Consider the following 25,698-nt stretch of genomic DNA (forward strand, 5'->3'; position numbering starts at 1 on the left):
AACAGAATATGAATTGGGGGGATCTGTTCTAATAATAATTCTTCATGTAAGGATGTTCCACATTTACGTTTTATAAAATTTCCAGAAACTCACAAGAGATTTACTGTTTCGCACAAACAGATTGTATACGGAATCGATGAAACCTAATTAACTTTACATGAGGGAGGATAGATAAACTCGAACTAAACAAACTTTTTGGTCTTTAAATGTCAACATGTTTTAAAACCTTCTAAATGGTGATTTTTTAAGAGCTATAGGAAAGTTAAAAAAAAATCAGAAAATTCATGAAATCTTTATTTGAATCGATAGTACGGTCCATATAATTTAATGTTTGAAGATTTAGCATCATCTCTGAAGAAGTATGGTCCAATGATGCCACCAGCCCATAAACTGCACCTAACTGTGACTTGTTCTCTTGCAATAGATCTGGCTGATCTTCTGTCCTAAATAGACAATTGTGCTTATTTACGTACCCATTGAGCCAAAAATGAGCTTCGTCGCTGAAGATGAAGGAGCGCGCGATGAACTTTTTTAACAGAGCACGCATTTTGATAATAAAATTTGCAAGCGTTGCTCATTTGTAAGACGATTGATGGTTAAATTATAGATCAAACTGAAGATGTTTGACAGTGAAGCAAAACACGAAACGTACTGTGAGGCACCGTCTGAGTAAAACTACATGTCATGCAAGTCAAGCTCTTGAATTTTGGGCAAAAAAAAGTAGGGTATCATCTTACGGTAGTGCTCACCATTCATAGTTACGTTACGATTCGCATCATCTTTGAAGAAGTACGATCCAATGATGCCACCAGCCCATAAACTACACCTAACTGTGACTTGTTCTGGATGTAGTGGTAGCTCTTGCAATAGATCTGGCCGATCTTCACTCCTAAATAGACAATTGTGCTTATTTACGTACCCATTGAGCCAAAAATGTGTTTCGTCGCTGAAGAAGAAGAAGCGCGCGATGAACTTTTTTTAACAGAGTGCTCAAATTTGCAAACGTTGTTCGTTTGTAAGACGATTCAAGGTTAAATTATAGACCTAACTGAAGATGTTTGACAGTGAAGCAAAACACGAAACGTGCGTGAGCTGTTTAAACCAATGTTGCCTAAAAATGATAGCTAAAAAATCACCCTTTACAAGAGGACATGAGGAGTATACTTCGTTATTCTGTATGTAACTTTGTAATTTTTTTTATTGTGTTCGAAATTATTTTAAAATGTTAACAAATATAATTTTGTCGTTTAATTGCAATTATTTGTTGCTATATGTGTTTGAACAAACACATGATGTTAGTTCAACTATTTATAAATTGATATACATATGAAACATATATTTCTTTCCTTTCTCACTTACAATTCAAAAACTGTGTGGATTTCGTTTTCATGGCAAATTTTATTGCCAAAAAAGCAAAAACCCAATTTATTTAAGTGCCAATAAAATTATGTGGAAATTTATGGTTTTCAATTTTCTAAAATGTACGTTATGATGTACCGAAAATCGAAACATGCTTCCAGTGGGAGATTTCAACTGAAGCGTGTTGAAAAAGTAATTAGACGAATATTATATTGGCTATTAACAAACAAAAGAATAGGAAGTGTGCGCAAAATATATTGATGCAGGAAAAATTTTAATACACAGTTGTGGAAAAATTATAAGCGAAGAAACAAGAAAAAAATTTTTGAGTAACAAAGCATTGACACATGTTTTTTTTATACCCACCACCGTAGCATAGGCGGTATATTAATTTAGTCATTCCGTTTGCTACAAAGTATATATTGGGTTGCCCAAAAAGTAATTGCGAATTTTTTAAAAGAAAGTAAATGCATTTTTTATAAAACTTAGAATGAACTTTAATCAAATATACTTTTTTTTACACTTTTTTCTAAAGCAAGCTAAAATTAACAGCTGATAACTGACAGAAGAAAGAATGCAATTACAGAGTCACAAGCTGTGAAAACATTTGTCAACACCGACTATATGAAAAATCCGCAATTACTTTTTGGGCAACCATATATATTTTGGATCTTCGTAAAATTCTAAGACTATTTAACGATGTCCGTGTGTCTGTCCATCTGTCCGTCCGTCTGTTGCAATCACTATACAGGCTTCAGAATTGAGATATTAAGCTGAAATTTGGCATAGACACGTCTTTTTGATGCACGCTGTTTAAGTTCTTGAACGTGCCAAATTGGACCATATTTGGATATAGCTGCTATCTAAACCGATTTTCCAATATAAGGTCTTATGCCCATAAAAACTTTATTTTTCATCTGATTTTGCTGAATTTGAAACAGTAAGTAGTTTTAGGCCTCCCGACATCTGGCCCAAATATGGTTCAGATCAGACTATATTTAGATATAGCTACCATATAGACCGATCAGCCGATAAAATGTCTGAAGTCTATCAAAGCTTTACTTTTTATCCGATTTCGCTGAAATTTCAAACAGTGAGTAGTTTTAGGCGTACCAACATCTGACTCAAATATGGTTTAGATCGGACTATATTTAGATATAGCTGCCATATTGACCGTTCTCCTGATAAAGGGTCTGAAGCCCATAAAAGCTTTAATTATTGCCCAATTTCGCTGAAATTTGAAACAGTTGGTTATTTTAAGCCCCCCGACATCGGCCTATACTTAGATATAGCTGCCATATAGACCGATCTCCCGATAAAGGGTCTGAAGCCCATAAAAGCCCTATTTAATACCCGATCTCACTGAAATTTGAAACAGTGTGTAGTTTTAGGCCACCCGCCGTCCGACCCAAATATGGTAAAAATAGGACTCTATTTAGATATAGCTGTCATATGGACCGATATGCCGGTTAAGGCTTTATTTATTCCCCGATTTTGTTGAAATGCGAAATACAAAATTCAACAATGACTTATATTTACAAGACCACTCAATGTCCGTGACGAATTTGGGTGCATAAGTTATCCAATTTTCATCGGATTGTGACGAAAGGGGGTTTACATATATACCCAAGGTGGTGGGTATCCAAAGTTCGGCCCGGCCGAACTTAATGCCTTTTACTTGTTTTTAATAATTGCGTCTATTTTTCCCATTTTTTCCGCACTGCATTCCCTGACCATAGCATTCAGAAATTTTTTTGTCAACTGAACCTAATCTGCAATCCAAAGGCACTAACCACATGTTGTATCTGTCAAGTTCACACATTCTTTTTCTTTTATTTGAAACATTCTTCAGCACCTTCGTAACAAAAGAAATAACGAGTAAACAATAACAGAATCAAATCAAAAAAAAAAACACACACACACACAAGATAAAGACGAATAAAACATCGATTAGATTTGCTTATATTGTCTAGAGATTAGGTGATCTAAATGTACGTATAATGTGAACTTTGTTGCTACCATGGTTTTGGCTACTTTATAAATCGTAACGGGTATTTTTAAACGCTGCATCATTATTTTTCACGATTTATTATCTAGCGCCATGTATTTTTAGAATATTACCATTAACCATATTGCAATTATAATTGCTGCCAATTAAAGTGACATCCAATTTTGAGCATGATTAAGATTTCATGGTTTAATTTTAGTTAGAAATTGTTCTTATTTTTTTAGAATTTCTAGTTGTTTGCTGACATTTTTTTATTATTTTTTTTTTCAGTGCTTTAGTATATGAATGAATTCATGCATTCGATTTAGTATTTAATTAAAAATTATTTATTCAAAAGGAATTTTAATTGTTATCTAATGACAATTATTTTCATGGCCATATGGTTGGCATTGTTTAGAAATGATGCTGAGAAGGGCAGTTGAAATGATTTGATGAAAGATATCCTTACATTGTTAAATAAAGAATGGGAAATATCTGTGATTAATTGGCTAACCAATGACTGAAGACAAAACCTATGACTGAATAGAAAAAATTGTTCTAAATAAAAAAAAAATAGTTTTTTTAATCTATAACCGCAGAAGCGTTTTTGACAAAAAAAAAGTTTCCACTAAATTAAAAGTCGAAGGTACGAGGGCATTTCGAAGTAGCCGACCTGACATATGGATGGCGGTAGTAGTATAAAAATGAATCCTTTGTGGAAAATGTTTTAAGTTTCAAGTTTTTATTATTCTTTTTGTAGTCTATTTGTTCAAGATCAGTTATTTTGGCCGGCCTTTAACACAGGGGTTATTACCGAACCAATGGTTGTCCAACTTATTTAATAGTTAACAAACGTGGTTGATTTTATTTATGATTAAAAGTCTCCTTTTGGTTTAAATCAAACAATGTTTTCAAAAATTTGGTCGAAAGGATAACCGGACTGCAGTTGCTGAGGTTCCATCCCTTTATCAGGGGTATTCTTCTGCTAATTACCCAGTCAATCAACAATGTTTTGAGCTTAAACAAAAATGTTTCTATTGAAGCACTCAAAAACAAACGATCGCAGTGTAAATTTGTAAATTTGAACCATACTTGGCGTAGTTGTTGTAAGTCAAAACAAACCACTTCATGCAAAATTTCAGCCAAATCGGATGAGAATTGCGCCCTTTAGAGGCTGAAGAAGTCAAGACCCCAGACCGGATTATATGCCAGCTATATCAGGTTTTGGGCCGATTTGAACCCCACTTAGCGCAGATGTTGGAAATCATAACAACACCTCATGCAAAATTTCAGCCAAATCGGAAGAGAAGCTCAGGAAGTCAAGATCTAAAATGGGTTTATATGGCAGCTATATCAAAACATGGACCGATATAGCCCATTTACAATCCCAAACGACCTACACTAATAAGAAATATTCTTTCAAAATTTCAAGCGGCTAGTTTTACTTCTTCGAAAGTTAGCATGCTTTCGACAGACAGACGGACGGACGGACATGGCTAGATCGACTTAAAATGACATGAGGATAAAGAAAATATATGTTTTATGGGGTCTCAGAGGAATATTTCGAAGAGTTACAAACAGAATGACCCATGGTGAAGGGTATAAAAATTGGATTAAACTATTTTTATAGCAATTGTGTAACATTTCCCACCACAGTCGCACGTCAGTCGCGAATTCGCAAATTGTTGATGTAAAGGTCACTTCATTTATGGTGAAATCTTTATGAACTTCTTCTGTAGTAAAGAATTGCTCTTTTATGCGAATACTCAAATTTTTTTTAAGTCAAAAATGTTTTGTTTACTTCAAAAGTCGATTCACCTTTTGGTGTAACTATGAAAAGATGAATGAACTTTTTTTATAACAAGTGCCTCTTTCATTTGGTACGCTCAAACGTCTCATTTCTAGCATATTTCATTTAGTAATGGTCGATCAGTCATCATTCAGTATTGGTACCACTACTGTGGTATAGGGTATTATAGCTTAGCGCATTTATTTATAAGTATGAGTATACGGATCGGCTCAGAGCCACCTTCTGTTTCTATATAGTTTTGTTAATTTGTAGGGCATAATAGTAATTTACATACCAAATTTCTGTCAAACTAGCAACAATTAAAGCTTCTAGGAACCGAACAAGGATGATCGAGAGACCGGTTTACATGATAGCTATATCAGATTATAGACCGATTTTGGCCGTACTTGACACAGTTGTTGGAAAACACAACATGTAAAATTTCAGCCAAATCGGAAAAAAATGCGGCATGTAAGGGCTCAAGAATTCAAATCGGAAGATCGGTTTATATGGCAGCTATATCTATATCCTAATCCGAACAGATGTGGCCCATTTGCATTCCCCAATAACTTACATCGATATTAAGCTGTGCAAAATGTCAAGGGGATAGCTTTACGCGTTCGACCTCGTGATTTCGACAGACGGAGGACGAACATGTCTAGATGGATTCAGAACGACGAGAAGGTCTTAGACGAATATTTCGAGGTGTTACAAACGGAATGATTATTACTATACCCCCATTCTATGGTGGTGGGTATACAAATTTAGAACATGCATTTTTTTGGCCTAGTGGCGGAGCCTATCGGTTGGGATATCAGTTCATATTTTAGTAAAGCGCCCATACAAACCCATCAGAGGCCAACGCAACGCGGAGATTAGCATGTCCTCATAGGCGCTGTAGGCATGGTTTCGAATCCTGGCGAAAATTAAGGGTTCTTGATCATATGGGAGCTATATGAGGTTATAGACAGATTTGGAGAATACTTACGACGAGATAGAACCGACAAAATAATAAACAAGTAAAAAGGCTTTAAGTTCCGACCGATCTGTGCCATATTGCAGAAAGATGTCGAAGGGAATAACACAACTCACTGTCCCAAATTTCGGCGACATCGGACAATAAATGCGCCTTTTATGGTCCTAAGACCTTAAATCGAGAGATTGGTTTATATGGCAGTTATATCCAAATCTGGACCGATATGGGCCAAATTGACAAAGGATGTTGAAAGGCCTAACACAACTCATTGTCCCAAATTTCGGTGAAATCGGACAATAAATGCGCCTTTTATTGTGCCAAGACCTTAAATCGAGAGATCGCTCTATATGGCAGCTATATCCAAATCTGGACCGATCTGGGCCAAATTAAAAACGGATGTTGAAAGGCCCAACACAACACATTATCCCAAATTTCGGCAACATCGGACAATAAATGTGCCTTTTATTGGCCCAAAATCTTAAATCGAAAGATCGGTCTATATGGCAGCTATATCCAAATCTGGACCGCCAAATTGAAGACGAATGTTGAAAGGCCTAACACAACTCACTGTACCAAATTTCGGCGACATGGAACAATAAAAGCGCCTTTTATTGGCCCATAAACTTAAATCGAGATCGTTTTTTATGGCTGCTATATCCAAATATGGACCGATCTGAGCCAAATTGAAGAAGAATGTCGAAGGCCCTAACACAACTCACTGTCAAAAATTTCATCAAAATCGGATAATAAATGTGGCTTTTATGAGCCTAAGACCCTAAACTGGTGGATCGGTCCATATGGGGGCTATATCAAGACATAGTCCGATATAGCCCATCTTCGAACTTAATCTGCTTATGGACAAAAAAGAATCTGTGCAAAGTTTCAGCTCAATATCTCTGTTTTGAAAGACTGCATCGTGATTTCAACAGGCAGACCGACGGACATCTAGATCGTCTTAGATTTTTACGCTGATCAAGAATATATATATAATTTATAGGGTGGGAAATGGATATTTCGATATACCCACCACCGAAGGATAGGGTATATTCATTTTGTCATTCTGTTTGCAACACATCGAAATATCCATTTCCGACCCTATAAAGTATATAAATTCTTGATCAGCGTAAAAATCAGCGATCTAGCAATGTCCGTTCGTCTGTCTGTTGAAATAACGCTACAGTCTTTAAAAATAATGATATTCAGCTGAAACTTTGCACAGATTCTTTTTTTGTCCATAAGCAGTTAAGTTCGAAGATGGGCTATATCTTCATATAGCCCCCATATAGACCGATCTGCCAATTTAAGGTCTTAGGCCCATAAAAGCCACATTTACTATCCGATTTTGCTGAAATTTGGGACAGTGAGTTGTGTTAGGCCCTTCGACATCCTTCTTCAATTTGGCCCAGATCGGTCTCGATTTAGATTTATATTGCTGCCATATAGACCGATCTCTCGATTTAAGGTTTTGGGCCCATAAAAGGCGCATTTTTAATCTGATTTAGATGAAATTTTATACATCCGTGTCGTATATGATTGAGATCGGTCAATATTTGGATATGGCTACCAAAAAATCAATATTTTGTTCTAAAAAACTGAACAATGACTTACACTTATTAGACCACTCCATGTCCGTGTCGAATTTGGTCCAAATCGGAACAGCTTTCGGTATAGCTGCTATGGTGGCATAAATTATACATTTTTCACTGGATTATGACGAAAGGTGGGTTACATATATACCCGAGGCGGCGGGTATCCAGACTTCGGCCCTGCCCTTTTACTTGTTTTTTCTTAAACTTTTAAACCGATCTCCCAATTTGATTTAATGGTCCTCTAGAAGCGGCAGTTGTGCGCCGATTTGGCTGAAATTTTGCACGTCGTATTTTATTATGAATTCTAACATCCAAGATAAGTATTGTTCAAATCAGTCTATAATCTGATATAGCTATCATATAAGCCCATCTCTCGATCAGCCTTCTACTGCTCCTGGAAGCTTAAAATTTTGCCTGGTTTTAAATAATGCCCATCTACTAAGTTGAGTTTGAAAAATTTTTTAGAAGAATTCATAGTGGTGAGTTCCCAAGATTCGGCTCGGCTGACGTAAACACATTTTTACTTGTTTCGCCCACCACCAGTTAATGTGATTCCAAAACCATTGAGCCTTCGACAAATTCAAAGCCTAGGTCATGTTTTATTTCATAAACTGTGCGTTGTAGCCCAATACAATTCCCAGCTTTAGTGTTGACCATGTACCCCTCCTTCTCTTAAAGGTAAAGTTGCGTACATTTTGCAAATGATTAATGACAAATTTTGCAATAAAGTATATATGAAGCAATGAATCCCCTTTTCAATATCCGTTACCAAAATGCAAATTGAATTTTACATTAAATGACCTAAGTTGAGGACAAATATGGTCAAAAAGCAAAAGTGTGAAGCGCTTACAAAAACAAATAAAACTCAAAGTCATTTTGGCAGCATGAACTATACATCATTTAACAAATATTTACACTTTGTTAAAAAAAAAAGAAGAAATAAATAAACGAGTAAATTCAAGACAGAATACCTTGTGAATCAACTACACATATGTGGTATAAATGAGACTGCAAAAAATTACGGGAAAAACTTATCTCGATTGCTATCATCAAGTAAATTTTCGATCGATTTTATGATTTAGTCATTCTGTTGTTTTTTTGGGATATTCTGTTTTCAGCACTCAAAATGTTGATCTGCGGTCCAATCCATGCCGAAACAATTAAAGGTGGTCTCATTTGTAAAACAACTAGAAATCATATGGTGCAATCCGCCATGTTATCATCAAGCTGATCGACGTTTTACCAACACACACAAAGAAATTTGTGTGAGTTGTTGTATACGTATGCGTACATGAGCAGAGAATATGCGAGAAAGAAAATAACAACAAAAAGAGAATGCAAACAAAAATCTGCCATCTTAATACCGTCAAACCTGTCCGGCTGTTAGCAGCTGTTCGCGTGAGACCACCTTTTTAAATCCGCCTTGGGTTCAATCCATGCTTAGCAGTTCCTTGATAAGTCACTAAAAAGGAATAGTCTCTGTATTCTCCTTCCATGAGCCATGTTTCAAAGTTCAAGGTCATGTTTTTGCCATTGCACTTCTCTTTGATAAATAAGTAAGTATCGGACTTATGATCTGGGTTGCCCCAGTAAAATCGTGATGTTCATAACCTGCCAATGCTTAGTCGAAAATTGTTTTTTAAAACAAACTACTTTTTAGAATTCTTACGTTGAAATTGAAAAAATATATAATTATCAAGAAATATTGTTTATTATTTTTTTTTTTTAATTTATTTACTACGCCGACTTATTATGAATATTTAAAACAATTAAAGGAAAAGGTTTTCTTGTATCGTAAAATTTTCAAAACTTCTCAAATTTTTTACTATGCCATCCCATTGTGCATAGTTTCAAAAATAAAACTAAAGGTTCCATTATATCGTAAAATGTTCAAAACCTGTATTAAAACAAAAAAATTAATAAAAAAAAAAACAAAACCAAAAAATATGATACAAAAATGTTATCGCAGCAGACATTTAGTCACAACATGGACATTCGCTACAAATGGGTAATGTGCAATTATGGATGAGTCAACAACACCATAAACACACTTTATGTTGAACCGAGGTGCTGTATACTTTTCTCACAGTGATGAGCCAGTCTACCATCTCAAAATGATGGCGCACACCTATGGGTCAGTCAGCCATAGCCATAGCCACACACCACATGTTAAAGTCCCTCAGGGGACAAAAAGAATACATTATCCGAAAATATAGACGGGAAGGCAAATAAACAAAAAAGAAAGATAATTCAAAATAAGATTTAGGTGGGGAAAATTGATTAATTCTATCAAAAAGTAAAGAGAAATATTTTTCAATGAATGAGGTGCGAGATGGAAAGAAGTTATTTTCAGTTATCAATATTATCAGTGTAAGAAATAAAACCTTTATATTCTTAGAGAATTAAGATGTTTTAGTTGCATTTGAAACCCCATTAAAACATATACCACACCGTGAACTCATATTGACAATTCGTTGCATTATGAACCCGCTATACTTAAGTTTTACATATTTATTTATGGACCTCTCTGCGCGGCATTCTGTATGCTTATTAGAGTGGAAAAGATTACTTCACTTCCAAATTTCAGCGATATCAGACCAATATGAAGGCTTTAGGAGCTCAAGAAGTCAAATCAAATCCTTCATTAAGAGGACAAAACCAACGATAACAATTTTTCTGGTGGTTTCGCCAGGAATTGATCCCTAGCGTTCAACATCATAGGGGGACATGCCAACCTCTGCGCTACGGTGGTCTCTTCGGTCTATATGGCAGCTACATCCAAATATGATTCGATTTTTCCCATTCATGAACTTAACCAGCATATGGCAAAAACGTGGATCTGTTCCAAATTTCAGCTCAATATCTCAATTTTTGAATGCTGTAGAGTGATTACAACTTTCAGTTTTTACCATGGTTGAACTGAGAATTGTACATTTACAAATTCACTGAAATCTTTTACTTTTGAGTGCATCAACTATGCCATATAAAATCTTTTCACCAAAGAGAGAAAACTGCGACCACCGTTCGGACTCGAATATGCAAAGGAGGTCCTGTATCGTTGTGTTTAAACTTGAAACGGACAGTACTCGTTAATATGTGAGAAGTTTGTTCACTGTTCCCTAATGGAATGTTCGTGGGCAAATTTGTTATAATACATCTGGAAACTTCTGTATTGACCCTCGCCTATAAAGACAAACTTATTTCTATGAACCCCTCAAGATCAACAAACACTTCATTAAAACAAAACAAAAATACCAAAAACAATTTGGCTGGCAAACACTGTTTGCTGCTTACTCACTGCAGCATCGCTCGATCCTAAACAGATGATGATGATACCACCAGCTAGCGCTGGGATTAATGCTGCCCCACTGCGCTGCTGTTGGCAGATTTTAGCCAACAAATGATGGCCATCATCATCATGAATCGTGATTTGTATTTCAATTGCCATCTTGTTATTGTTGTCGATGACGAATAAATAACAACAAAACTGTTGAAAATCAAACGTTGTGCATTCTTTTCTGTAGGACACATTTAGCGGTAGACGAATGTGGTAGACGCTGCCATTAACAGCTGATTAGGTTGGCGTCACAAAAACAAACAGCCACATGCTTTGTTTTTAAAAAAAATCAGTGAAATGCTGAAGAACAATTTGTACATTGTGAAGGTAGCATGCCCTGCTATCAGTCAAATTTAAGTTCTAAACTCTCCCTCTCTAATTCCTATATATTCCAAAAACTCAGGTGCATAAGTATGTTGACCAGCCTTATGTTCGACTTGAAGTGAACACGAAGCCAAAGATCGTGACAACTATCGTTGTGTCGTCTTGTTATTGCTTCCTTGCAAACCAACGCTGCCATGGCTGTAGTAGCAGATATTGCTTTTGATTTGTTGTTGCTTTCTTACAGTGTAACATGGCAAAGGCCTCAACTGCATTGACAACCTTTACAAAAACAATACTGAATGTAGTACATTAATGTACAACAACGTGCGACCACAACAATAACGGCTAGCGTCAACGTATTTGACGACTAGCGGCCGCAACGGCAACAGCGACAACAACGAAACATTCTATAGATACAATATTTTTCGCATAAAACTTTTAGTTTTGAAATTTCAACCAAACCGTTGAGTTAAGCTATAATCTTGCGCGAATACTACAAAACAAAAGTACCACATAAAAAAAGAAATAAGAATTCAACCGAAAAGAAAACAATTTGTTAAGCAAGCAAACGAATAATCTTTTTCTTACCAAAAAATATATAAAACAAAGAAAAAATATCATAAAGAAATTCTTAACCAGAAAAATAAGAAATCAAGTTTATTAAGAAATTCAAGAGCATAGAATACCCTTTCGCTGTTTGAATTTTTTTTAGAAAATTAACATCGATTAAGAACGGATTAAGAACGAGTGGTCTTTAAAGAAGATACCGTTTTGCAAGAAAAGAAAAGTTTGATATAATATTAAGTGGTTTTCACATCATCTTCTAAAGTGCTTCAACTTTACACATCACATCCAATCAACATGGCTGCAGCAAATGTGAGTTCTTAGTTGTATACAAAATTAAGTCAATTTGTTAATGATACAAATCAAATCGATGTATACGCTTGAACCGAACAACTTGTCTTGATAAAATAACACTAAAAATTAAACAATTAAAGGCTGGATAAGTTTGGCCAAGCCAAATCCTCTGTGATCACCATTATGAATTTTTCAAAAAATTTACCCTATTTCAATAAGTTTATATTTGAAGGAATAAAGCCGGGTGATTTTTGAGGCATTTATGAGCTATAAAAGAGATTAGTATATCCTCTAGATAAAAACAAGCAAAAAGGTGTTAAGTTCGGCCAGGTCGAACTTTGGATACCCACCACCTCGGGTATATATGTAAACCAGCTTTCGTCATAGCCCGCTGAAAAATGCGTAATTTATGCCCACATAGCAGCTATATCGAAACATAATTCGATTTGGACCAAATTCGGCACGGACATTGAGTGGTCTAATAAGCACAAGTCATTGTTAAATTTTGTAGAACAAAATATTGGTCTTTTTGGTAGCTATATCCAAATATAGACCGATCTGAACCATATACGACACGGATGTCGAAAAGCCTAACATAAGTCACTGTGTCAAATTTCAGCGAAATCGAATTATAAATGTGCCTTTTAAGGGGCTAAGACTTTAAATCGAGAGATCAGTCTATATGGCAGCTATATTGAAATCTGGACCGATCTGTGCCGAATTTAAGAAGGATGTCGAAGGCACTAACACAACTTACTGTGCCAAATTTCGTCGACATCGGACAATAAATGCGCCTTTTAAGGGCTCAAAACCTTTAATCGAGAGATTGGTCTATATGGCAGCTATATCCAAATCTGGACCGATTTGAGCCAAATTGAAGAAGAATGTCGAAGGGCCTAACACAACTCACTGTTCCAAATTTCGGAGACATCGAACAATAAATGCGATTTTTAAGGGCCCAAAACCTTAAATCGAGAGATCGTTCTATGTGGCAGCTATATGCAAATCTTAATCGATATAAATCAGATTTCAGAAATATGACGAGGGGTTTAATTTAACTCACTGTCCCAAATTTCGGCTACATCGGACTATAAAGGTGTCTTTTATGGGCCCAAAACCTTAAATAAAAAGATCGGTCTAGGTTAGGCTAGGTTAGGTAAGAGTGACAGACCTTTACAGACTCACTTAGACAATTTTAAGTCCATTGTGATACCACAGTAGCGACAGACCAAGGCTTCTGGCGGGAATCGAACCTACGACCCCTGCACTGGTCGGTCTAAATGGCAGAAATATCTAAATCTGGACCGAACTGTGCCATATTGCTGATTTCGGCGACATCGGACAATAAATGTACCTTTTATGGGGCCAAAACCCTAAATCGAGAGATCAGTCTATATGGCAGCTACATCCAAACCTGGACCAATCTGGGCCAAATTGGAGAAGGATGTCGAAGGGCCTAACACTGTCCCAAATTTCAGCAAAATCGGATAATAAATGTGGCTTTTATGGGCCTAAGACCCTAAATCGGCGGATCGGTCTATATGGCAGCTATATCCACATCTGGACCGATTTGGGCCAAATTGAAGAAGGATATCGCAGCGTCTAACGCAAATCACAGTCCGAAATTTCATTTAAACCGGATAATAAATGTGGCTTTTATGGGCCTAAAACCCTAAATCGGCGGATCGGTCAATATGGGGGCTATATCAAAATATAGTCCGATATAGCCCAGCTTCAAACTTAACCTGGTTATGGACAACAATGAATAATTAAAACTCTAATATTGACTTCTTGAGCCTCTATAGGGCGCAATTATAACCCTTGCAAGAAGTGTTCTGTTTTGACCATCAACAACTGTGCCAAGTATGGCTTAAATCGGTTCATATCCTGATACAGCTCCCATTTCAACCGATTTCGGATGTTGACTTCTTGATCCGATAGAGGGCGCCATCTTTATACGATTTGGCTGAAATTGTGCATGTAGTGTTTTTTTGACCGTTAATAACTGTGCCAAGTATGATCTAAATTGGTTCATTACCTGATATAGCTCCATATAATGCGATCTCGAATCTTGACTTCGTGAGCCTCTAGAGGACACAATAATAATCGGATATGGTTTAAATTTAGCATGAAGTGTTTAAGTTTAACCATTAACAACTGCGTCAAGTATGGCCCAAATTGGTTCACAACCCGATATAGCTCCAATATAAACCGATCTCCCGATTATAGTTCCTGAGCCTCTAGAGGATGCAATTCTTATCTGATTTGGCTGAAATTTTGCACGATGAATTCCATTTTGGTCCCCAACATCCAAACCAAGTATGGCCCCAATCGGTTCATAACTTGGTATAGCTGAAACATAATAGAAATTCAATCCATTACTCTTGGTTTGTCTATAAAGAGAGATTGACCAAAGAACTTGACAAATGCGATCCATGGTGAAGGGTTTATAAGATTCGGCCCGACCGAACTTAGCACGCTTTTACTTGTTTTTTTTAAGTTCTCACCAGAATTCGACCCCATTTGTTCGGCATCATAAGCGCACTTGCTAATCTCTGCCACTGTTGGTCTTACCATAAACTCCCCCATGGAGTACGCATGTTGCCGCTCTTTCCATGGAGTGGGCAGTGGCTTGCCAATGCGCTGATATACTATACCATTATAGATTTACACGTGCTTAATGTGACGGTAACGAGTCTTTCTGGTACGTCTATGGTCTGCGTCCAAAATGATTGCAAATTTCGTTGAATTCATTCACTCGGCGAACCATTTCAGGTGTTGTTTTAGTATTTTTTGGACCACCACCATGGCGTTTAGCAGCGCTAGCAGTGTCAATATAACCATGTATGGTGCAATGCACAAAAATTTTTCACTTTGAGGTGTTTGAGTTCGCCAACAATAGACGGTTGTGACTTTCCAGCCAAACAAATCACTCTATTACGCTTGCAGCCCATCATCAATAACTTCCTTTTTAAATAAACCCAAAGGCAAATGCTTTTGGTGGCTGAACTTAGAAACACTCTGTGTGTCAGCTACCCTATAAAACATTCCATTTGGATTTAATAACAGGGTATGAACTGTAAATTTGTACGACAGACGGGATGTTAGGGTATAGTATAATGGCACTCATAAGTAGCCCTAGCCAAGCTATGAAACTTTTGTCAGTGGCATATTGTCCGTGGTCCATTTGTTGTATTGCAATTTTTACTGATCAATAAAATCCTTCATTATACTCTCTACCTTTGGATATTGGGGGTATACTAATTTCATTATGTTTGTAACTACTCCAAATATTCGTCTGAGACCCCATTTTATGTCGATCTAGCCATGTCCGTCCGCCTGTCCGTCCATCCGTCCGTCTGTCTGTCGAAAGCACGCTAACTTTCGAAGGAGTAAAGCTAGACGCTTGAAATTTTGCACAAATACTTCTTATTAGTGTAGGTCGGTTGGGATTGTAAATTGGCCATATCGGCCACATAAACCGATCTTGGGTCTTGACTTCTTGAGCCTCTAGAGGGCACAATTCTTATCCGATTGGAATGAAATTTTGAACGACGTGTTTTTTTATGATACAACTGTGCCAAGTATGGTTCAACTCGGTCCATAACCTAATATAGCTGCCATATAAACCGATCTGGGGACTTGACTTCTTGAGCTTCTAGAGGGCGCAATTCCTATCCGACTTGGCTGAAATTGTGCATGACGTATTTTATTATGACTTTCAATAACTGTGCCAAATAAGTTTCAAATATGTGCATAACCTTATAAAGCTGCCATATAAACCGATCTGGGATCATGTCTTCTTGAGCCTCTAGAGGTCGCAATTATTATCCGATTTGCCTGGAATTTTGTGTGACGGATCCTCGCATGACCATCAACATTCGTGTTTATTATGGTCCGAATCGGTCTATAGCCTGATACAGCTCCCATATAAAACGATCTCTCTATTTTACTTCATGGACCCCCGAAGGGCGCAATTCTTATTTGAATTGGTCGGACCATATATTGATATCGCTCTGATAGCAGAGCAAATCTTTTCTTATATTCTTTTTTTGCCTAAGAAGAGATGCCGGGAAAAGAACTCGACAAATGCGATCCATGGTGGAGGGTGTATAAGATTCGGCCCGGCCGAACTTAGCACGCTTTTACTTGTTTTTGGTTATATTCATTCTCTCAGGCAAATAAGCTCGACTCACTTCTCTTTGGGGAATTAAACTTAAAATAGATGGACGGACAAATTTAAATCGAATCAGGAAGTGGCAACCATTACATTTAAAATTAGGTTCGGATTTTCGTCCTTTCGATGTAAGCAAATAATGCATACATAAAATGACACACCATAGTAGTGGAGTAGGGTATTATTATGGGTAGAAAAAAATGTTTCTCTCAGAGAATTTTTTGTCAGTTGTTAATGTAAAAATTTATTAGCTTTTAAGCTTTATAAATCGCCTTAAATTTTGCAGAACATATTTAAAGGCAAATAAAGGGGAACATATTTATGTGACTACGTGTCTGTGCAAATACTTGCATTCATCATAACTGCAAAACTTTTGGTGTTTATCATTTTGACGCCAAAGAAATAATGACGAATTCAATGTATAGGTACATATTGAGGATACACTCGGAAAAATTAATATATAAAATAATTTTTGTAAATTTATTTAAGTATTTGTTTGATTTTTGTTGAATGATTTTGGAATGATTAATTGAATGATTTTTGGAAATGTCAGTTAAGGTAAAAATTTATGAAAACATTTGTAAAACTACCAAATATCTATATATAAAACAATCACGACAATATTGGACTTAAATAAAAGGTATTTAGGATAAGAAAACGTATCTGAAATCCAATTGTCTGACCGAGTGTTTGGGGGCCACCCCAACCCCCAAAAGAGCCCTAAATCGGGCATATTTACCGACCATGTCTATGTGGGGCTCATATGAATGGTATTGGGGAGTAGAGCACGAAATTGATACCCACTTTCGGGACCAATTTTCTGGGGGTCTACCCCTTTCCCAAAATACCCTACAAACAACAATTATTTACTGACCATCGCAATGTGGGGCTCAGATAAAGGTATTTGAGACAATGTGGGACCATGTTTTTGGGGCACCGCCTCTTCCCCAGGGTAAAAATTTACCGACCATGCCAAAATGTGGTTCAAATGAGAGATATTTGAGATTAGAAAACAAATGTTATAACCAATTTTGGGGTCAATTCATATTCCAATAAAGATCAAATGGGATTCAGATAAAGGCAGTTATATGGTTATACGGTTAGTCAAGCGATATACTGTTAGTCAAGCATCGTTTGGTTGCCGGGCCATTAAGGAGTACGGGGAAATGAAAGGGCAGACGATTTGGCGGTGAAGGCCAGAGGACTGCCGGCAATAAACTTAGTTAACCCGTAGCCTTTCGGGTCGACGCAGTCCGAGCTCAGGGAGTGGGCGACGAATGCGCATGCAACATTGTGGAACAGCGAAACGGTCGGTAGGACGGCGAAAATCCTATGGGGGAATCCAGAGTGTGAGAAGACGAGGCTATTACTGAAAGGAAGCAAGAAGGAGGTCAGTATAGCTATTGGTATCATAACGGGACACATAGGACTACGAGCTCACTTACGTAAAATCGGTGCGGCTAGTGATAGCATGTGTAGGGCATGCGGGGAAGATGATGAGACGTTGGAGCATTTCCTTTGTCATTGCCCGGCTTTCGCGTCCAACAGATACCGGCACTTAGGTGAAGACACAATATCAGACATGAACCAACTTAGGGGAGTGGTATTGAAAACAATTAAGGATTTTGTAAATAGCACGGAATTCCTAACTTAAATTTTCTTTTTTAAGGGTTACTTTATAGTTTTTAGAGCACTGAACACTGATTACTGGCTTGGGTGTATGTCCATAGTGGCATGGGGCGGATTAATATCTGCACACTCTTTTCAATCTAACCTAACCTAACCTGGTCAAGCGATATGCATGTACTATTTTCTTAGCATGATATTTCACTAAAAGCTCTTTAATTATCGAAAATAAATATTCAAAGGATAATTTTGTTTCATATAAAGTAAAAGAAGACGCATCGGAGCGGGCCCGGTTCAGCTAGGTAAATGTATAAAAATCAAGATTGATTTTGAGTGTTGATGTGATTAAGTTAGCTTCAAATTGACCAATCCTGTACAAATGATGTTATGTTTGGGCCGGCTAACCCTTATCATCAAGCAGGGATCAAACAATGCTAAATTCAAATTGTTTACTACAAGTAATGTAGCATTTAGTCCTCGTGTACCTAATTAGTTCATAACCAACCGAATTCGAAAAGCAGTTCCCTGAGACCGAGATCTCCATTTATTCTAAAAACAATAACTTGGTGACTTTAAATCACTCCTATTTCCTGCAGTGAAACTGCATAAAATATTAATTTTTTTATAATTCTGTTTCCTCTTTCATCAGTGTTGATGTTTAAAATTTCTATTGATTTTGATATTTATTAACAATTGCGGTTTACATTTGTGGTTTGGTTTGTTAAAATAAACAACATCAAAAAAAAAAAACAACAAATGCCAATGATTACCTTTAGCATACGAGAAAAACGACATAAAAATAGAAAAATTTTATGTTTTCAATGTTGTTAATTGGTTCAGTTTGATCGTGTTTAAAAATAAATATCTTTGTAAACATGTTAATTTGGCGGGCAATGAGATTGAATTGAACATGTTGTAATATTTTTTCTAAAATATTCAAAGTCTTTTATCTTTGTTTCAAAAAAAATAAACAAGTTCCGTCTTTTGGGAATTTGTTTACATCTTTTTAAGATGACGAAGCATTGGTGTTTATACTGACAAAAAAAGGATAAGTCTATAAAAATATTAAAATCTGTACATCAATTACCCTAAATGGGGGGTTGATCGAGGAAATCGCCGTGAGAAAGTAATTAAAAAGAAGAAATCAGTTCAGTGAGTTTCGTTTGGACGGAATGCCAGTTTTTTTTCTATAATTTCTATTTTATTTTAATTTAATTCAATTTAACAACATTGCTTCATCATAGTTTTATGTTATGTTTATTTAATTTAATATTCTTATAATAACTTTTCAATTTATAAAATAAACAAGTAAAAAGTGCTATGTTTGGCCTGGTCGAATCTCGGGAACCCACCACCATGGATTCTGCTATAAATGTATATAAAATAAATTTAGTTGAAGGGCCGAACAAGGATAATCGACAGACCGGTTTATATGGGAGCTATATCAGGTTATAGATCGATTCGGACCGTACTTCGAACAGTTGTTAGAAATCATAAAAGAACACCACATGCAAAATTTTAGCTAAATCGGAATTTCAGCGAAATCGGATAATAAATGCGCCCAAGACATTAAATAGGCAAATAGGTATATATAGCAGCTATATTCTAATCTGTACCGACCTGGGCTAAATTGAAATAAGATGTAGAAGGGCCTAACACAACTCACTGTCCCAAATTTCAGCGGAATCGGACAATAAGTGGGCCTTTTAGTGGGCCAAGACTTTTAATCGAGAGATTTCTATATGGCATCTATATCAAAATCTGTACCGATCTAGGCCATATTGAAGAAGGATACCGAGTGGCCTAACACAACTCACTGTCTCAAATTTCAGCAAAATTAGATAATAAAAATGGCTTTTATGGATCTAAGACCCTAAATCGGAGGATCGGTCTATATGGGGGCTATATCAAGATATAGCCCGATATAGCCCATCTTCGAACTTCGAACAAAAAAGAATCTATGCAATGTTTCAGCTCAACATTACTATTTCTTATGACTGCAGCGTGATTTCAACAGACAGACGGGCGGACATGGCTAGATCGTCTTAGATTTTTACGACGATCAAGAATGTATGTACTTTATAGGATCGGAAATGGATATTTCGATGTGTTGCAAATGGAATGACAACATGAATATAACCCCATCCTTTGGTGGTGGGTATAAAAATAGAACAAAACTATTTTATTCCATTTTATTATATATAATTTTTTTTGCATTATAACGGAAAAATCGCATGTCTTATTTGTTTTTTTTTTATTTTCATAAAAGCTTAAATACTTATCTTAAGCACCACTTGCGATTTCTCATTCCCCCAGAATAGGACTGACGAAGCACAAGTTTACTTTTGCCAAAAAGTTAGTTGCATTGTTTTCTTTATTTGAAATGTTGACTCTTGAACTTGATTATTCACCTCAAATTTATTTAAAAAAAATTTACTTTGCCAAGAACAGATATATTCACTTATTTGACAATATAAAAATAAAAAACACTACTTTTTGTCTTTATTTCTTTTTTTATATCAACAAAAATGAAAAAATTCTATTTAATTAATGCCATATACGAAAATGTTTGCAGTTGACGCTTGCGACGGCGTCAACCGAGCCATCGAATATTGAAAACAAATAAATAACCCCGCTGCCAAGACAAAAATACAACAACAACAACAAAATATATATGAAAAAAAAAAACAGAAAAAACATCAAATTCCATATGTTTTTTCAAATGCTAATGAATCATGCAACAACACAGCCATCGCAATTATTTTTGATAAAAGATTTATTAAAAATAGCCCACGATAAGTAAAATGCAAAGAAAACCCAGAGAATGACAAATGTTTAATGGACTTTATAAGGAGAATATCAAAACAGCCTAAACAAGTCAAAAAGGCATTCAGTTCGGCTAGGCCGAATTTTGGATACCCACCATATCGGTAAACCACGTTACGTCATAATCCGGTGAAAACTGCATTATTTATGCACCCATATCTGCTATATGCAAATATGGTCCGATTTGGACCAAATTCGGCACAGACATTGAGTGGTCTAAAATTGGTCTTTATTGGTCTTTTTGGCAGCTATATCCACATATAGACCGATCTGAACCAAATAGGACACGGATGTCGAAAAGTCTAACACAAGTCACTGTGTCAAATTTCAGCGAAATCGGATAAAAAAATGAGCCTTTTATGGGGCAAAAACCTTAAAACGAGAAAACGACCTATATGGCAGATATATTCAAATCTGCACCAATCTGGAGCAAATTGAAAAAAAAAACATGTCGAAAGCCCTAAAACAACTCACTGTCCCAAATTTCGGCGAAATCGGACAATAAATGTGCCTTTTATGGGCCCAAGACCTTAAATCGGGAGATCGGTCTAGACAAATTAAAAACGTGTTTAGTTCGGCTGGGCCGAATATTATATAACCTCCACCATGGATCGCATTTGTCGAGTTCTTTTCCCGGCATCTCTTTTTAGACAAACAAAGGATACATTTTTGGAGTTATGGTCCGATTCGGACCATAATTGAACAGAATGTTGAAGACCATTGAAGAGTCATAGTGTAAAATTTCAATTTACAATTCGAATAAGAATTGCGCCCTTTAGGAGTAAAATAGGGAGATCGGTTTATATGGGAGCTGTATCAGGCTATAGACCGATTCGGACCATAGCTTACACCTATGTTGAAGGCCATGGAAGACCGTTGTACAAAATTTCAGCCAAATCGGTTAATAATTGCGCCCTCTAGAGGCTGAAGAAGTCAAGATCCTAGATCGGTTTATATGTCAGCTATATCAGGTTATGGACCGATTTAAACCATACTTGACACAAAGGTTGGAAGTCATAGCGAAGCATGTCATGCAAAACGTCAGGCAAATCGGATAGGAATTGCGGCCTCTAAAGCCTCAAGAAGTCTAGACCCCAGATCGTTTTATATGACAGCTATATCAGGTTATAGACTGATTTCAACCATAATAAGCACAGTTCTTGAAAATCATTACAAAACATCTCATGCAAAATTTCAGCCAAATCGGATAATAATGGCGCCCTGTAGAGGCTCAAGAAGTCAAGATCCCAGATCGGTTTATATGGCAACTATATTAAAACATGAACCGATATGGCCCATTTACCATCCCAACCGACCTATACTAATAAGAAGTTTTTGTTCAAAATTTCAAGCTGCAAGCTTTACTCCTTCGAAAGTTAGCGTGCTTTCGGTAGACAGACAGACGGGCGGACTGACTGACAAGCCTAAATCGACTTAAAATGCCATGACATGGGGTCTTAGACGAATATTTCGAGGAGTTGCAAACAGAACGACGAAATTAGTATACCCCTATCCTGGAGGGTATAAAAAAGTATCTGTGCAAAGTTTCAACTCCATATCTCTACTTTTCAACACTTAAGCGTGATTTCAATTGACAGACGGACGGACGGTCAGACGGCTGGACAGAAATGGCTAGATCACCTTAGATTTTTACGACGATATATATACTTTTTAGTGATATATATATTTGTTAGTGATATATATACTTTATAGTGTCGGAATTGGATATTTCGAAAAAAATTTTTTTTAGAATTTACCATTTTTGTAAATAGAGTGACGTAAAGGGAACAATATGATTATTCAAAATTGTGCTTAATAATATGACCACAAAAACTTATTCACCAGGTGGTTTTTATATTAAACCAACTTTATTTATGAGAAATAGTTTATAAATATGTATATATAAGCTGAAAACCAACCACATGGATTCTAGAGAGACCTCAAACGAAAAGCAATCAAAAGTCGATCAAATGTTTCGAGAGGCGAAATTTCTTGCAAATTTTATGTATCCATGCTTGATGAATGGATTCAAGCGCTATATGAGCTTACTTGCATGGGACGAAGGTAGAGCATAGAACCATAATATGAGATATTTTCTTCATAAAATCTGCTTAACCACCCCGCATGCCAAAATCATCCACTAATATCTCATAAGGTAGCTCTAAACATGCAGCTGCTTAGAAACTTTTTCTGAAATCTTGTCCTAAGAGAAGAATTAATTATTGTAAAATTTTGACTTATTGAATTGAATTGAAATGAAATTTGGCCTGGTTGCTTTAAATTTCGTCTTTAGAGAAAATTTTACTGAAATGTTGTCTAAATAGAAAATTTTACGGAAATTTGTTTTTATTTCTTTGTTTCTTTCTTTGTTTATAGGATGGGGGTATACTAATTTCGTCATTCTGTTTGTAACTCCTCGAAATAGTCGTCTAAGATCCCATAAAATATATATATTCTTGATCGTCATGATACTTTAAGTCGATCTAGACATGTCCGTTCGTCTGTCCGTCCATCCGTCCGTCTGTCCGTCCGTCCGTCTGGCTGTCAAAAGCACGCTTACTTTCGAAGGAGTGAGTTTTATAAGTGTATTTCGGTTGGGATTGTAAATGAGCCATATCAGTCCATGTTTTGATATAGCTGTCATTTAACCCATCTGTGATCTTGACTTCTTGAGCCACCAGAGGACGCAATTCTTATCCGATTTGACTGAAAATTTGCATGAAATTATGGTTCAAATCGGTCCATAACCTGATATAGATGTCATATAAACCGATCTGGGATCTTGACTTCTTGAGGCACTAGAGGACACAATTATTATCCGAGTTGGCTGAAATTTTGCTTGATGTGTTTTGTTATGACTTTCAACAACTGTGCTAAGAATAATTCAAATCGATCCATAACCTGATATAGATGTCATATAAACCGATCTGGGGTCTTGACTTCTTGAGCCTCTACAGGGAGCAATTCCTATCCGATTTGGCTGAAATTTTGCACGACGTGTTTTGTTATGACTTCCAATAACTGTGTCAAGAAAATCTCAAATTGGTCCCTAACCTGATATAACTGACATATAAACCGATCTGGGGTCTTGACTTCTTGAGCCACTAGAGGACACAATTATTATCCGAGTTGGCTGAAATTTTGCTTGATGTGTTTTGTTATGACTTTCAACAACTGTGCTAAGAATAATTCAAATCGATCCATAACCTGATATAGATGTCATATAAACCGATCTGGGGTCTTGACTTCTTGAGCCTCTACAGGGAGCAATTCCTATCCGATTTGGCTGAAATTTTGCACGACGTGTTTTGTCATGACTTCCAACAACTGTGCTAAGAATAGTTCAAATCGATCCATAACCTGATATAGCTGCCATATAAACCGATCTGGTGTCTTCACTTCTTGAGCCTCTACAGGGAGCAATTCCTATCCGATTTGTTTTGTCATGACTTTCAACAAATGTGTTAAGAAAAGTTCAAATCGGTCCATAACCTGATATAGCTGCCATATAAACTGATCTTGGGTCTTGACTTCTTGAGCCACTAGAGGGCGCAATTATTATCCAATTTAGCTGAAAATTTGCATGAGGTGTTTTGTTATGACATTCAACAACTGTGCTAAGAATAGTTCAAATCGGTCCATAACCTGATATAGTTGCCATATAAACCGATATGGAATCTTGGCTTCTAGTTTTTATACAAAATTTATCTGACTTTAGGGAAAATGTCATTGAAATTTTGTCTTAACAGAAAAATTGACTGAATTCTTGAATTTACAGAAAATTTCACTAAAATTTTGTCTTTATAGAAAATTCACTGAATTTTTTTTTAAATTTAGTCTTAAAAGAAAATTTTACTGAAACTTTGTATTGGAAAAAATTTTACAGATATTTTGTCTTTACAGAAATTTTCACTGAAAGTGTGTCTTTGGATAAAATTTCACTAAAATTTTAACTGTAAAGAAAATGTCACTAAAATTTTTTTCTTAAGAGAAAATTTTACTAAAATTTTTTTATTTGAAAAAAAATTCATTGAAATTTTGTTTTTGGAGAAAATTTCACTGAAATTTTAACTGTAGAGAAATTTTTACTGTAATTTTGTCTTTGAAGAAAATTTCACTCAAATTTTGTCTTAAGAGAATATTTCACTACAATTTTTTTCTTTAGAGAAAATTTCCGGAAATTTTGTTTTTGGAGAAAATAACATTAAAATTTTATTTTAGAGCAAATTTTAGTAAAATTTTTTTCTGTAGAGAAAATTTCACTAGTATTGTGTCTTAGAGAAAATTAAAAAAAAATTTCACTCAAATGTTTTCCTAATTCAAAAAATCACTATAATTTTGTCTTCAGAAAAAATTTTACTGAAATTTTGTCTTATTTTTCACATTTAAAAACACACGTTTTTCACGATTACTTTTTTGAAACACTACAGAAATCTCGAGGATAACATAATATTTTCAATAAAATTGTTATAGAAGTTATGGGAAACGATCCTACTGAATGAAATCCGCGATTTTTTTTTTTTTGCTTCAAAGTTTATTATCAAAAAAAAAAAAATAAAACACGAAAAAATTTCGTAAAAATCGAAAACATAGTACAAGCCTTTAACAAAAAATTTCACTGATATTTTGTCTTAGAGAAAATTTGTTTGAAATTTTGTTTTTTAAGAACATTTTCTAGAACATTTCACTAAAATTTCGCCGGCACAAATATAATATTCTGATAAGATTATCCACGATAGATTCTGATAAGATTAGGCCACCGTAGCGCAGAGGTTAGCATATCCGCCAATGACGCTGAACACCTGGGTTCGAATCCTGGCGAGACCATCAGAAAAAAATTTCAGCGGTGG

The 25,698-nt window shown here is 35.9% G+C and overlaps 1 protein-coding gene across 1 annotated transcript in view; it reads left to right on the plus strand.

Annotated features, from left to right (window-relative positions):
- Nucleotides 1-11,849: 11,849 nt before the first annotated feature.
- Nucleotides 11,850-25,698, plus strand: part of LOC106082214 (filamin-A) — a 159,977-nt gene continuing 146,128 nt past the window's right edge. Inside the window, exon 1 of the mRNA XM_059362782.1 lies at nucleotides 11,850-12,237. Coding sequence (XP_059218765.1) covers nucleotides 12,223-12,237 — 15 coding nt within the window. The 5' untranslated portion in view covers nucleotides 11,850-12,222. The remainder of the gene's footprint in view (nucleotides 12,238-25,698) is intronic.

This window comes from Stomoxys calcitrans, chromosome 2, assembly GCF_963082655.1.
Source record: "Stomoxys calcitrans chromosome 2, idStoCalc2.1, whole genome shotgun sequence".
NCBI classification, from domain to species: domain Eukaryota; kingdom Metazoa; phylum Arthropoda; class Insecta; order Diptera; family Muscidae; genus Stomoxys; species Stomoxys calcitrans.